The 16,091-nt window shown below is 36.5% G+C and overlaps 1 protein-coding gene across 1 annotated transcript; it reads right to left on the bottom strand.

Moving 5' to 3' along the window:
- Positions 1–11,350: 11,350 nt before the first annotated feature.
- On the bottom strand, positions 11,351–14,722 carry LOC131032751 (2-C-methyl-D-erythritol 2,4-cyclodiphosphate synthase, chloroplastic). The gene is made up of 4 exons (XM_057963798.2): positions 14,473–14,722; positions 14,155–14,381; positions 12,555–12,685; positions 11,351–11,751 (listed from the first exon to the last, which is right to left on the bottom strand). Exons 1-4 carry the CDS (start codon positions 14,595–14,597, stop codon positions 11,518–11,520), a joined length of 717 nt encoding a protein of 238 aa, XP_057819781.2. The 5' UTR covers positions 14,598–14,722; the 3' UTR covers positions 11,351–11,517.
- Positions 14,723–16,091: the final 1,369 nt, after the last annotated feature.

The following is a 16,091-nucleotide window of genomic DNA, read 5'->3' as shown; positions in this document are numbered from 1 at the left end:
CTCCTCGATCGTCAAGGTATATTGGTAGGATTCCTCCCCATTGTGCAACCTAACCAAATTTATCTCATCTTGTTTTGGCAATTGTAAAACATTGATAGCTAGATACTTGCTCAACATCATCTTCCAAATGTCTTGCTTTTATGCTCAATTAGTAGAACTCTTCGATGTCATTTTTGACACTTATTTCTAGTTGTTTCAATTTTTGTGACTTACAAAACAAATTGATATCATAATTTGATAGCAAGATTTCGGCTTTAATCTTCATCACCATTTGATCCCAAGACTTTATCTTTTCTTTTCCTTTTTTTTTGTCTATTTGCTTGTGTTAGTGAACAGATTTGTCCCTTTTTAAAAATGATCAATTTTGAACTCTGTCACCTTATTGTAAGGGCAAGTGTTTCACTAAACAGTTGGGTAAGTGTTGTATAAACCACTTCCCTCTAATTTTTTCATAGGTACAACTCCCTATCTCAGTTTTTCAAGGAATGATTTTAACTATTTTAACTTGAATAGTAGCTTTCAACCCGAAAGCATGTAAGGCTGCCTACTTCATTCTTGGATGAGAGGCTAATATTTCACACGTCTCCTAAAAAGGAGAAAGCAATTTTTCCTATCTTTTCAATACAAGAGATGACAACAACTGAATCAAAGTTCAGTACACCATTTCCACAAGTTTAATAAAGAATGAACAGATTAAAGAAACCAAATCTGTCCTCAAACACGAATCTTTTCTAAAAGGAAACAAACACTCAAAGGAAGGAATACCAGAAGAATAATAATTTTCTGCAATGAAAAGATCCTTATTGTTATTTGATTAGATAAACATATGCAAAGACATGTATCTACACAGATTCAAAACCCACAAATTTTCCTTCTCCCAAGAACAGTATGATCATTCTATATATATATTCTTATGCAACAAAGGCACGATAATACATGTATAAATCTTTTTCCATTCCAGATTTAGCAGTCTGATTCTTCCTTCTACAAAACAGAAAATACACAAAACAGAGGGAAAAACAAAAACTAACCAAAATTGGTCACTAAATCTAACCCCTATTCTATCTATCTTTCCTTAATTTATAGTTTTAGAACAGGGGAGGTCTCCCTGAAAACTCGACCTCCCCCATAAACAGTTATGAAACCAACAAGATGTATTTTGGGATAGATGTCCTGAAGTCTTTGCATAAACATGAGAAATTACAAAAATAAAGGGAACCGGGCCTGAATCAATGCATTGTGCCGCTTTTCCATCATCATCATCCTCTCTGCTTTCGCGGGTGTCGTGAGCGGTTGTGAGTTCTTGAACAATGGATTGGTTCGAAACTTTCATCGCGTTGAGCTTTGCCTTCGCCGCCTCCTTATTCCATCGGTGCTTCACCATCTTTTCGACATGTTTCGGCAGCTGATCATTTCCAATGAAAGTCATAGACTCAATTCTAGCCACGCTTGTTATATCTTCCAGAGTGAAATTACCCTTAGCCTTGATTTTCTCCATGTTTATCCGGAAAGACCTGATTGCATCCTGTGTGTTCAACCCGCAAATTCCCAACTGCTAATCATGGTCAAGGTTAACCACCTTGTTATCATTAACTATGCTGCATTGGAGATCCTGGAGCTCGTAAACAGAGGTCTTAGTGTCGATGATCACAGACTTGAAGGTAAGCACTCGCCACATTATGGTTTTCTTTAGCACAAAAAACTGACATTCGTCTACCACCAGCTTGATTGAGTGTTCCGTCAAAAACCTGGTAACTCCATATTCTTCTATTTTGGCAAACAAGGGCAAGATATTCTGCCATTTGTGCTCCTCCTCCCACGACAACAACTGATTTTGAACTTTGGCAATAAGACTCTGTATCTCATCGCATAGCCTCCGGGAGTCGGTGATGTACTTCTCGCTGTCCTTGATTATTCCCTCGATCCATTTTTCCACGGCTTCAACAATACTCTTGGCCCATTGAACTTGGCTCATTAACTTTTTATTTTCTGGCAAAGTTGGGTCGAAGCTCTCTGCAACATGAGATATTGGGAGTGCCCCAAGGCAACCAATACTATCAATGAACTGGGCGAAAACGTTTATGTGTCGCTTTAGCTTTCTCTTTTTTCGCCCATTCTTCTCCGACTTGGTGAGCATTTTCTTTGCCAATACCTGGAAAAAATGATTGTCTGTGTCTCTACTCATGTTTCCCAATTGCACCTTTGTGATCTCGAAATCATCGGGGCTAGCCTCCTTGTTTTCGTCCTTGGATTTGTACGAGGCGATTTCAGCAACCCATTTTCCAGTTCCCTCATCATTGTCCAGATGAGCAACAGTCTTGAACTTTTTTGGCTTAGGACTCTTCTCTGTGTACTTAACGACCATTTCCTGAGTCGGAATGGTCACGGGAAGAAAATTCCTCTTTCTATTCACCGAAGTGGTCAACCACTTAGGAGTCGCACTGGAGCTGGTTGTTCCTTCGATCGCTTTGGAAGGTGGCGTCATAGCCACAATCACTATATGAGAATCCAGGGCATTGGCAACATTGCTATCCAAGTCTTCAACTTCAAATATCTGGGCATCAAGAATCGTATCTTTCACCCCTGTATCTTTTGCTTGATCCATCTTTCTTTGAGCGGCACTTTGAGACCGGGTATGCCGAGGAGTACATAAATCCAAAGCTGAATTAGACCTATGTCTAAGCTGGGGCGGCTTGTTATCCTTACCTGCACGAATAGGCATAGAAGCATTGTTAGAAAGCCGCTTTGGTGAACGTAGAGGGACCTCATTACTTCTTGCAGAATTAGACTTAATGCCTAATTTCGCTGCTTTCTTATTGGCAACCCACGCTGCAGTCCTTTCCAAAACTCCTCTGGTCCTTAACTATATAACATCTTTCTCTTCCTCATCCCAATCAATTGGAGGCATTTCAATTTCTACATGGGCTAAGTATCCCAGTTCGAATAGCTCTAGATAGTCCTCTTCGAGCCCCTTAGTGTCCAACTTTACCTGCAATGAAATGATTTGTTCTAACACCATCCTCATGTTTTCCCTTTTGAACACTTCGAATTCATCTATACAATCTTCCTAGAAATCCTCTAATTGTGGCATTGGGAGGTATGGCATTAGACCAAGACTTCGGGAAAAACCCTTATTATCAAAACCTTTCCTTTCAGGATACAGGGAAAAATTGAAATTCCTGAGATTTGCTCCAATACTCAAAGTGTCGGACATCGAACTGCAGGACAACATGCCCAATTGGATGGGAAAATGACCCTCCCATTTATCCCTAGGTTGTGCCTTTTTTATTACAGAGGTTAATTGTCTGCATATCTCCGCCAGGACACAAAGCAATCTGAACAAAAATGTGGGAGCTTGAAGGGCTCCTCTTCAAAGCCGCCTACCCTTATGTAACATAAGCGTGGAAACTGGATATAAAAACTACCAAACCTCTTTATCAAAGTCTGTGCATCCTCGGAGATTCTTTTGGCTTTCATATTCTTCAATTCATGACACATGTCACCCAGAAAAGCATTGTGCACCCTTTTGAAATCTGGTAAGGCCTTATCCTTTTGCAGCATGGGATAGAACTCATATACGGAAACATCCCTCTCAGTGAGCTGTTTCGGTATTCCAACCAACTCCTTAACACAAGCCAAACAATACAAGAGATACGAAGACATAAAGAAGTTCTGTTTGAACTGTTTAGCCATACTCAGTTGTTCTCTCATTGAATCGGCAATCAATTCAGCCCAATCCAAATATTGCTTTCCTTCCAAAACCAGCTGCACGTAGCAATAAGTCCAGTCGTCGAAGCTATAAGCTTCAACGGATCCTCTGGCTCGATGCAACAAAAGCATAACGTCATGAATGTGAGGCAACATGTGATTCTTATTAGGATTCTTTGGTAACTTGGAACCACCTCTTTGAGGAACCTTCAACTAGAATTTTGCTACATTGTTATGGTGTCTGGTTTTGTCTGCGTTGAACTCGGTGATTGACTGAGCAAGGGAAATGTTGGAGAACTGGTAATCAGGTATCTTGAAGGCTGAGGAAATTACTTCACGATTTATGGCAAGAAGGGTTTCACCATTGTCTCTCCTAATGGTTTCAGACACTGGGTCATATCTAGCGATACATTCCCGAATCAATTCTGGGCAAGGAATGGCTGGGGGGAAAGCTGCCGCTTCTATGAGGCCACTACTCAAAATCTCCACACCAAAAGACTTGTCAATTCCCTTGAACACCCTCTCTTTCAACACCTCAAGATTTTCCCCTTTTAAATCAGTATCGCTAACTATGGGTTCAGTGGATGCCAGGGTAAAAACATTCCCAAACAAATGTCGTGTGGACTTCATAATTCAAACCAGTAAGCCTAAACCGGTTGTAGTAAAACTTTCTATGAGAGAGAAAATGCAAGCAAAAACTACTGGAGAGAACGAGAAAAGGACTCACCTTCACAGTTGAACAACCAGACGACGACTAGCAGCAAACAAGACTCCTATCCAGGAAAAACAAAAATGCAGCAACGAGGAACAAATGCGAAGCACTAACAATCCTTCATACCTTATTAGTGAAGGCAATGATACGGAAACATTGAATGCAATAATTCCAATTTTCAGTCTGTGTGTGTTAAGTTTGTGGATTGGACATTGCACGCATGCATTGAATGCATGGCAGCATTTTTGAAGTAACCGCCAGTTCTCGAAATGATTACTTATTTTGAAAAACCAAGGATTGACATCACTTAAGACATGGTTCTGCTTCCTCGTATTTGGCAATGAATGCACCATCAAATCATTAAAACCCGCGGGACCCACCAACTTCGAACACATATGAACAACCTGAACAGACTTCATTAGCGTTCAAGTAGTTCAAGATGTACGTTGCGCTCAAGGAAAATCTTGCCGAGAAAATTAATTATACCAAGCTGCTGACCATTTGTGTTATATTGAACATGTTGAACACGTTTGAACCTCTTGAACTTGGTTCAATGAGTTCAAAACCTGGAGAGAAATAAGGTAACAAATCATCGAACGAGAAACTTTAGAGAGCCACTGCAAGACACTTAAAGAAAATATTAGAATGAAAAACCTCCTTGAACACCTATGAACCTATGGAACCTAAATGAACTTGTTGAACCCGGTTCAAGATGGTTCAACGTGTTCATAGAGTTCAACCAATTACCTAAACTTGACATTTGTGATTGAAAAAGGATTTGCAGATGTACTAAGGACTTGAACCAAGATGTCACAAGAAAGATTAGGACTCTGAATGGAAATTTTATAGGATGACTCACTCTTATCATGAGGAATAAATGATGCAGTAACAACTTGCAAATGATCCTGCCATAGGGATACATGCCCTTTCAAATTTGTGTAGACATGTTTAAATTATTTTTCATCCTCAGCTCCTTCATAATCAAAGTATTTTTCCGTCTTTGAAACATATTCTTGTGATGGCTCCAATGAATATTTCCTCTCCTTGATCAAGTCCTCCTTAGTTGGATTCATTTTCACCATCAACAATTTGTTCTTAATCCTTAGTAACATCTTCTACATGGACACCTTTTCTTTGTGCCATCTCAATAAGCTCTAATCTTCTTGTTATGCCTCACAACATTTCCACAACTGCTACATCTTCACCTTTGCAACCACATCCTCTATGTGCCACTTTACACAAGTTCCCTGTAGTTGTAGGTCTATACCCTCACTTTTTCTTACCCACAACAAAAATTATAGAACCTCAGTTCTTGACACTAACATAATCACTCGAATCCTCACTCTAATACCACTTTATATAATAGCGATGTGGGGATAAGCCCAATCATGCAACCATCATATACAACCAATCATTATTTGCAAATATCACATAATAAGAGGAAATAAAGCTCATATATTAACCAACATATACAAGAGTACACAATATTCAATACTTGTTACAAACGTAAAGCCTTCAAACATTTGTTACAAGCATGCAAATTTGCAAATTCATCAACCTATATGTTCTACCACACATTAATGTCCAACCACGCATTAGTGTGACAACATCCCAATACTTCAATCCCCAAAAACCATCAATTCCTATTCGTCACTCACCAACCTATTCACAAGTCGATGTTCCTATTCTTATAATTCATTTTCCAAGAAGCTGAAACAACAATAGGAACACTCAAATAATTTTATATCACTTGGCATTAGTTGATTTGTTGACGGTTTATTTAACTTCTTTTATTGGCCTTGTCTTCAATTAAAGCTCTAAGTTGAAATTCGACATGAGAGATCCTTAAAAAATTGATGCCATACAAACTTAGTGACTAGTTGTAAAATTTTTGAACTTACGCTTAAGTAAGAGAACATTCTCCTTCCTTTTTGGCCATTGATGATTTGTTGAAAATGTGAGCTTGAGAATCTTTTTGCAATTTCTCTTTGGTGAAAATTTGAATTTCAAAAGATTGCATCAACTTCACCCTTCTCTCCTTTTTGAAGATCGATAATTTGGCAAAACCATGAACTAACAAACCTTTTGATGATTGACCATTTGATAGAGCTCCAAACTTATGAACCTTCCTGACTTAGTTTGTTTCTCATTGATGCTTCATCAAATAGATGAACGATGTTGACAATGAGTTGTTTCAACAAACCAGTTGGTTCACAAATTCATCAAACTACTGAAATGCAATAACTGTGTCAACAATGAATTGTTTTGGTGAACAAGATAGTTCACAAACCCATCAAAACACCTAAATGCTATGATTTCACCAATACTAATCGAATTATCAAATTTGAATTGTTGGAACATTTAAAGCTCCTTTGACACAATGAACTCCTAACATGCCCAAAATTCCATCAAAATTCTCCCTGCAACAACTCACCAAAACTATCAAGACTAAACAAAGCAAAACTAAAATTGAACAAGAAATAATTTTGGAGATTCAACAATGCTCATAAACCCATATGCTCTTGCTTTAGATATGCATCCACTTAATAGTTCACATGCATATCAAAACATGAGCAAAGCTTATTGATGAAAATTGCATACCCATATGTTTTGGGCCACTCTCCTAGGTTAGAGTGTGAAGTTGCCTTATAATAGATCACAATATTCTAATTTTACTATCATCCATCCCTAGAAATTGATTTCATTTCCTAGAATAATTTGTGAGTGCAAACTTGACCCAAGTCACTTCTGCATTCACAAATCCAAAACCAAAACTTTTAAAATTCAAAATTCAAATCTACACATTGCCAATTGTTTCACTAGTCATTATTAGTTGACACAACACAACTTTATGTTAATTTGAGCATCACATTATTATAGTTTAAGACATTGACTCATTCATTAGAAACTATGTCAAAGATCACTAAGAGTTGGAGAAGTGGACAAAAATAAATTATTTAAGTGTATTTATTAGAGAATTACATCCTAGGTGAATTACATTAATACAAAACATCCTAGGCCCAGTGCATGCTTGTTTGTTGTCTTTGAATCTTTCAATTGGTGTTGTAAAAAGTTAATCCAATTAGTGTATTGATGAGGAAAAATCTGACACTTGCAATTCAACACATTCCCAAAGATGTTTCTAAATAGCACCAATCCTTAGATAGATACGGATAACAAAAATCAAGGTGATTAAATTTGAACACTCCATCCTTTTATCAAATCAATCCTGCAAGTTATAAATTAGATCTATGTGTTAGGTTCAAGTATGCACTCAAGCAGATCAAGTTTGCACATTCATATGCAGACCAAGGTGAAATAGTATCAAATTAAATTTTTTGGGGTGACCATCTAAGTGAGCCATAAAGTTCCCAATGTTGTGGCAAACCAATTCTTGACATCTTCAACTTCATTTTCCCATCTTTAGAATCTAGTTAACCATTACAAATTCAAATTTCACATTCTATTTAATATTTAGTGTTTCTATCCCAACTCATTTACCTAGATTAATTATTGCTTATTGCTCTTAAAGTATACCATGCTTCCATGATTCATTGGGTATATGGCCTTTTCTTGGTGCCACTACCTTTAAATTTATAAATTTCTCTTCAATATCAAGCAGCTTGCTACAACGTCGACCTTTCCTTTGGGTTCTAGTCCTTATGTTCACCAAGATAAAGGGATAGGTGCCAAGCAAAGATAGTTGGTTCTATATTCCTCCAAGAGAGGTTGGTTTAGATTACATTTCAATAGTTGTTTGAGTTACTATTGTTGTCACAACTTTGGTAAAACTATTTTGTTTAAATGAAATCATGTATTTCAATAAAAGTTGTTTGCCCTTTCAATGTACTTATCTTCTAACTCTAATGAAATGTGAGTTAGGCAGTTGATACTATCGGGAATGAATATGGAAAATCATTTTGTTCCTCTACTCATAATACATTCTTTCACTCATGACATTGCCTTATAGGAGCCAAAACATAAAAAAAATCATGCTTTTCCATTTCTTGAAACTTATAATCTCTTGTTGGGTGACTGTTTAATTTTCTTTATTGGATGCTTTAAATGTCACAGATCTAGTTAAATGATCCATAAGCTCTAGATTTTTTTAGTAAAAGTCTGTTACTTGGTGAAACTACAAGGTGCAAATAAAGGCAGTCAGCATGCAATCTAGATGATTTGATTGCTATCCAAAATCAAGGACTCGATATTGCACGAGATTAAACTAGGCCTTTAGGTGTTGAATATATTACAAAGGTGACATAAACATGTGAGTAGGCATAGAGAGGGAAGGGAAAAAAAAGTATTTCCCTATGACTATTAGATTAACAATATGGAATTATCATTAAAATTGTCAATAGGAGTTCAAATTTAATAGATAGTATTTTGTGAATATACTCAACAAGATTATATAGTTGGAATATCAGAGATATATTAAAAAACTAAGTGTCAGCTCCAATTGATGCACTATCATGATATCGGATATTCAAATTCCTCAAGATCATCCATTCAGGTTCACTAGTTTATGTTGGATATTGGTTGATATGTTGTCATTGATGTCAACATATGTGGAGATTGTTGATGAGGAGATTGTTGGAAAGTTTTTTGTGTGTTCCAGTATTGTAGTTTGATGAAATGAGTTGGTTTAGCCTGTGTGTTGCAGATGAGCTGATAAAGATTAATGGGTTTCTAGTATATTGTCTGTAGATGGTTCATTATCATTTGCAAAGGTCTGCATGGTGTTATAATTGAGTTATGAGATCTGGTATTGATGATGTTATTCAGTATTCTGGTTTGTGCTCAATATTGCTATGGAATTGTTATATCTTTAGTTGCAAATGTGTGGGATGTGTTTTGAACGTTGATGTGTGTCTTCAGTTCGATTGGTTCATGGTTTGGAAATCCACAAGCAAATTTTTCAGGTTGACAGTCAGTTATGTTGATGTTCTTGAACTTTGATAGAGAGATGATGATGATTCTGGTAATTCGAGTTGTTGCGACTGTTGTGATGCAATTCACGTTGCTTATGAATGTCTCTAGATCATGTTCTATGCATATTGATGGTCCGCATTATCAAAGATTTTCCTTGCTCGGTGATGTTCTTCATGTTATGTGACATTCTTGGTGGTTGTAGCATGTTGTGGATGATTGAGGCGTAATTGTTGGAAGTGTTGTGTGTTTGCGGTATTGATTTGGGTCCAGACTATGTCTTAGCAGACACTGTTTTGGTCTGCATGTATTTTTGTAGCATGTGAAGATATTATTTTGTTATTTGTATTGAGGGTTTAGTTGACCTTGAAATTGAGGTTGAGGGTTTGTATATATAAGTGTAATAATCATGCAAGATGCATGTCTGCAAGAGTCTGCATTTGTGTGATCGAGTTGGATGTGTGAACAAGTGATTTGACCTTTCGGAAGTGTGAAGAAGAGAAGTGTTGCAGAGAAGACTGTGTGCTTAACCAAAACTGTACTCAGACATATGAAGATGTTATTTTCACAGTTCATGTGATCCAGATTGTAGTCCAAATGTTTTTGTAAGTCAGTGAGTTTTCCCTAAAGATTGTAGCTTTTCTGGGTTTTTTATATTGAGCAGTGAGCTCTAGGCAGTGTGCTTGAATGCATATGCATTCCCCATTGTAATATTCACATTTACTCCTAACAGGGTATTATCTCATTGTGGGTAGGTTCCCACCGTGGTTTTTCCTTTAACCGAGTTTTCCACATCAAAAATCTTGATGTTGTGTGTTATTGTTGTGGTATTGTTTTATGCTTCAACTGTTAATTATCAGATCTGTTTTAAGGCTTAAGTTGCAGTAAGTTTTTGTGCAAACTGATTCACCCCTCTTCTCCTCCTCCCCCTCCACCCCTCTCAGTTTGTTGCATCGTTGCCAACAGCTTATGCACCCAACTGTTTAACATTAGAAAGGTATTCTATATTGAGAACATATATGCTCAATTATTATTTTGCAATTTGCAGCATTCAACATGTAACAAAATATGCTGCTTGCAAAGGAACCAAGAAAAAAATAGAACCAAATTTCCATCCACCCAATGATTCTCCATTTTGTACCTTTCTGTACGGATGTAGATTTTACTGCTTGTCTACTACCTACTCGTAGCATCTAACATAAGGGATAGATAAATTTTTATGTCCTTTATGCTAAATTGGCTTGTACATCCAATGAAAGTTTATCAATTTGTTTTGAAGATTTTTTCTGTTCAGCTTCAAATAAATTCTCCAAGCTCTATTTGTTTATGTTGATTTATGATCTCATTAAAAAAGTTGACTGCAAATATTTTTATAAAGCAAGAAGATTAGAAGGAAATGTCTCTCATACTCAAATAAGTTATAGTCTACAAATCCTAGAAATACTTTGGTCACAAAAAATATTTGGGTGGATCTAACTAATACTGTCCCTATGTGGTTATTCTAATTTGGTTATTAGTTTTGCAATCATAGTGCTCTTATTAAGGCTGACTACTTTATTCAGGTGGTTGGGATGATCTAATTTAGGAATGATGATATTCTTATATTAGCAAATTTTGCTATATACAATAAGTTTAAACTAATTACGTGGAGAAGAACTCTTGAAACATCCAATGATCATTAAAGATGACATTTTTGCTTGATCATTGGCGGATCCATGGATCCAAGATCCTCATGTCTATGGAACTGAGCCAGCTGTTAGGGTAAGTATTCCAGTTAGTTTACAAAGTAACCCTAAATGAGTGTTACCATGGTTTTAACCTAGCTTGGCTGTCTGACTAAAAACAATGTCTAAATTGCAGTGAAAATTTAGTATTACATGTTGTGCACACGTTTTGGTGCATTTCATGTTTCAAAATCATTATCTTCAGCCCTAAACACCAAATGCCCTTAAAACACTAGGTCACAGGATATCTCCTAGCAATCGAATTTCAACAACTTGGGAAAGAAAAACCACGACTTTCTTAAGTAGCAAGTATAGCCTCAGGTTAAAAAATATAACATCTTTTGCACAATGGAAGATTCACACTAAAATGGTATTTGCCTCAGCAAAGAAGTACTATGGTACAGGATGTAGTTTTCTAAAATTCAAAATGGGATACAAAGTCAATCATTTCTTCATCAGCAGTACAACTGTGTGTGCAGCAATGCTTCGATTCTCACCAAGGCTATCAACCTTCTCGTGAGTCTTAGCCTTAAGATTAATAACAGAGGGATCAGCTTCAAGTAATTTACATAAGTTGCTTCGAATAGCTTCCTTATGAGGGCTCACCTTTGGCCTCTGCAAAATCAGGGTTGCATCCAAGTTCCCAAGATCATACCCTGCCTCATGCATAAGCCTCACCTGTTCAAGATCACATCATCACAATCACCCAACACACATTATCATAAGTTTAGATGTATATATCAAGCTAGACTTGGGAGAAAAACTTAAAAACAAAGAAGAAGATGGATGCATAGAAAAGAAAAAATAAAGGAGAGAGCTGTGAAATTGACAGATTCTAATGTGATTAAGGCCACCATTGCAGTCCTGGGTTTGTCATCCTGGTATTGATATTTACTTCATCTCAAGAGAAATCCCTTGATAGACAACCCTTCAGCTTACATAGATTTCGTCAAACAGCAGCAACAGCAAGAGCATTTACCAAGATCTATTAAGACATTGGTTCTCTTTCAATGTAAACTGATATCTCACATATAATTTCCACTAACCCCTAACAGTTTCAGCTATATTGCTCACTAGTCACAACTGATTGTTTGTAAGAGCATAGGAAAAATCGTATAATTCTCTGCATGAAGCTGAACCATACTTGAGATTAACCAAAGTAGTATTATTCTATCGCAATTCACTTGATGGTCATGTTATTGCTATTGCTATCAGGATTCAACTTTGTAGTTTTTGAGTCAAACTTATTGACCCATGTTTCATGAGTAGTGGTTAAAAAGAACCCATCTCTCATGAGAATGAATGGTTCACACTTAATAGTTTTCATCAGGCAGTCTGAATGCTGTTTAGTTTGTGCATAAATGAATATCATATAAATTGCACTTGGAAGCATCATTGAGCAAATTCCACTAGATAACTATTACAAGAAACCCAAGTCTCTCTGTTTCTAAATTAAGTGGAATCAGAAAACATATACATACCGCCTCCTTCAAAAAGACTGAAGAATCTGCACCTCGCCATTTGGGATCACTATCAGGGAAAAGCTGTCCAATATCAGGAAGACCCAACGCTCCTAAAATTGCATCAACAACACAATGAAACAGTACATCACCTGCGATTCAATGCATTTAGACTTTTAGTCAATCCCGATTCACTCTAGGCAAAAGCGTTAACATAGAGAAGGTTAAATCCACAGTATTAAATTTATTGACTATCTGAATTAAACATCCATGACAAAACAAGGGCTTATATGTTGCAAGCAGAACATGTCATTCATGAAACCCCATGGAAAATTGCTCTGAAGGGATGGGGTGCCGCAGTGTTGTTTCCCTGAAGATAAGGTAGCTTGCTCAAAGCATTGACAAAAGCTTAAATAGCTTTTCTCCAGTTCATCAAGGTATGCTTCATCAGTTCTAGAACATGTTAATCTATTTCGAGTATTTTTGCATCGTGTAGAGTTTCTGCTATTTTCACTCTTTTCATGAGCAAGTTGTGACACACTATTGGCAGGCTATTACTAGAAGCTTGCCCAAGGAAACAGAAAATAGAATGTAACTGTGTCCAAGGGCCAACCCAGTAGCTCAAGGATAAGGTCTTGTTCCACTAGTTGGGTGCGTGTTTATTCCATATTAATAAAATATTAAAAACCGTGATAAGGTAGGTTTATAAGGCACTAAATACAGAATACACTTTGTCACAACAGACTTTGGCATCTGGGTACCATCTCCCTGTGTCTGAGTTAATGATAAAGATTTCCTCTCGATGCTGGTACAGTATTATAAATTTACATTACTGACACATTTTGAGAATCTTGTGCCATTGGTATCTTGTTCCTATTTCTGGGTTATAATTGCTTAACTGGCCTCAAGCCATTTTGTTGGCACGCTTGTAAGACTGAAATGATAAACCAGCCATTTTGTTTGAAAAGAATAGCCTTGTACCATATTGGTATGAATTCTTTTAAATTATAAAAACCAATTCTCTTAAAAAATCTGGGTGAGCAAAATAAATTCATCGGAACAATAAAAACTTGCATTGCAAATCCTACTTTTACAAAAACTGAATATTCTTTTGGCTGACCAAAATTTCAAGGCTTGAGTGCGACTGTAAGCCCTAACACAAACCCCATTATTTCGCCAACAGTCATTCTTTGTCTTGTTGACGTACATATATACAAATACATGCAGACCAGGTATAACTTTTAAGTTTTAAAGCATAGAACGGTTGCCAAATGATTCCACATAAAAGGACAAGGAAGACAAAACATAGGATTCCCTATAGTTTTGTTCAAATACAATGGATATATTTGGATTTTAGATAAAAATATGGCAAATGTGTTCTTTCTGAAAATTTGCAAATTTGAAAGTGCAACCGTTCATCATAATAAACTATGAAAATGATTTAAAACAAAAATCTACATATGTGCAAATCTCGATGCTATTTTTTTGGGGGTTAAATGAATTCACCCATTAAAATATTTGCTGAAAACAGTGAAAAAAAATCACAATGAGATTCCCACATATATTAACAATGGAAACAAAACATACAGCAGAAGAATACATCAACACAAAAAACGATTACCATCTGAGTGAGCATCACAGCCTCTGTCATGTGGAATACTGATTCCTCCTATAATCAATGGCAGCCCTGGTTCCAGCCTATGCAAATCAAAACCATGCCCAACCCTAAAAGGCAAAATTGGTGCATCCTTCTTTACAATATTCTCAGTTTCACGTTCAACTGCAGTATAAGCAGCCTTGCATACTTTGTAGATTCTGAATTCGTTTGTCCTCCTTAAAATTGGGGTTCTAGTGAAATTGTCAATTGACAGAATCCAAGTGGGTCATTATTATTTTTAGCATAGGTTTCGAAAAAATCTACAAGATACATAGGGCTTACCTTAACTGTGTATTGGAATTATTGCAGAAATATCTGTGTTGGAGAGATAACGTGAATGTCGATTTTAGAGAGGCCGTCTCTGAGTGTTTGGGCGATATAACTGCAGAAAGTGCTACAGCAGACATGGTTGCCTCACAGGTTTTAATCTAAAGGAGGCAGAAAATATTTAGGGATAAAGGTTGGAAATGATATATTAAGTTCCAGATTATCATTCCCGTAAAGCAATTTAGTGTTTGGTTGGGGGTCATTGTTTTTTATTTTTAATGGATAAGCCCTGGATCTAAAATAAAAGACACACTTCCATGTTCTAATAAGCCTAGAAGTTTACTTAGTTCCTAGGTGTTCTTCTAAAAGATTGATCAGTTGTCACACGATCTTATCTTATCTTATCTCATAATAACTACTTTTAGTTATCTAGGTCAACACTTTAGTTGTATCATTGCATAGGATTATGATGCATGTCACAATATTGTCTAATCCTACATCTAACCTTGACATTATAAACAATGCCTCTTATGTACATTTTCATGTCAATTTACAATATTCAATCATTATTTTATCTTGCATTGTTGAAGCAAGCTATTCTTGACATTTCCTCTCTTCTGGAAGTTATTTTGGTCTTGTAGGGTTCTTGGGGTTACTAAAGGGTCACCAATCTACTCTTACATGGTATCAAAGCTTTAGACCTATAGACTCCTTCCCAAATCTAAGAGACATATTTTGGGTTGATGAATTTGTTGGGAGTAGATTGGGGTTTTAAGGGCCTCACGATTGAATCTAAGGCATCAAAGAAAGTTAGGTTTTCCTTTCATTTCATCAAATTTCATGACATTTTGTTAGATCTGCAAAGGTTTTGAAGTTGCTTATTTATGAGAGTAACTTAATTTTTGAGTCACTTTGGGTCAATTATGACCTTGTCATCACATTTGAAAGGCTCAAAAACCTATAAATCAATTATCAAATCATAAAAAATAGAGACTTTATCCTGGGAACATCAGAGGTTGTTTTGCAGGTTGACTAAATCCATATGGATTGCGTTAGAGAACAAAATTCACCTCCTCCTCTATTTGACAGAATATTTTGCATAAATTGACATATTTTCTACCAAATTATGCATCTTTTGTAGGTGTTTGCATCACATTCGTACCATTTCTTGCATAGCTGTTTGTTTGTTGACGTCACCTAGTTAGTTTTGTGTTTGATAATACTGGCATATGGTTAGTCATGCTTGATAAAATTTATTTTTAAATTGTAACCTTTCAATAAAAAAATTATGTAAAAATATTGGTTGTGGTGCACATTGTTTTGTTTGGTCAGGGTGTTTAAAGTTTTGTGTGCTTGCCTTGAAACCCTACTCACATCAGTGACCAAACAAGCCATAGAGGAACTCAGCATGGGTGGCGCAACCCCCACCCTCAACTGCAATCCACCACCACCACCACCATGTCAATCCCTCTTGGGAAATGCACTTTTTTTTTTCTCACTTACAATGCCACAATCGCATGGGTGACTAGACCCTAGTGCCTGTTTAACCCCCTGCAATAACTTTGATTCCCAATGTTTCATAAAGATAGAATTTTTCATATAGAGGCAAAAACTTTCAAACAAACTATTGTTGG

Source organism: Cryptomeria japonica, chromosome 5 (genome assembly GCF_030272615.1).
Source record: "Cryptomeria japonica chromosome 5, Sugi_1.0, whole genome shotgun sequence".
Classification (NCBI taxonomy): domain Eukaryota; kingdom Viridiplantae; phylum Streptophyta; class Pinopsida; order Cupressales; family Cupressaceae; genus Cryptomeria; species Cryptomeria japonica.
This window is presented reverse-complemented; position numbering and strand designations above follow the sequence as displayed.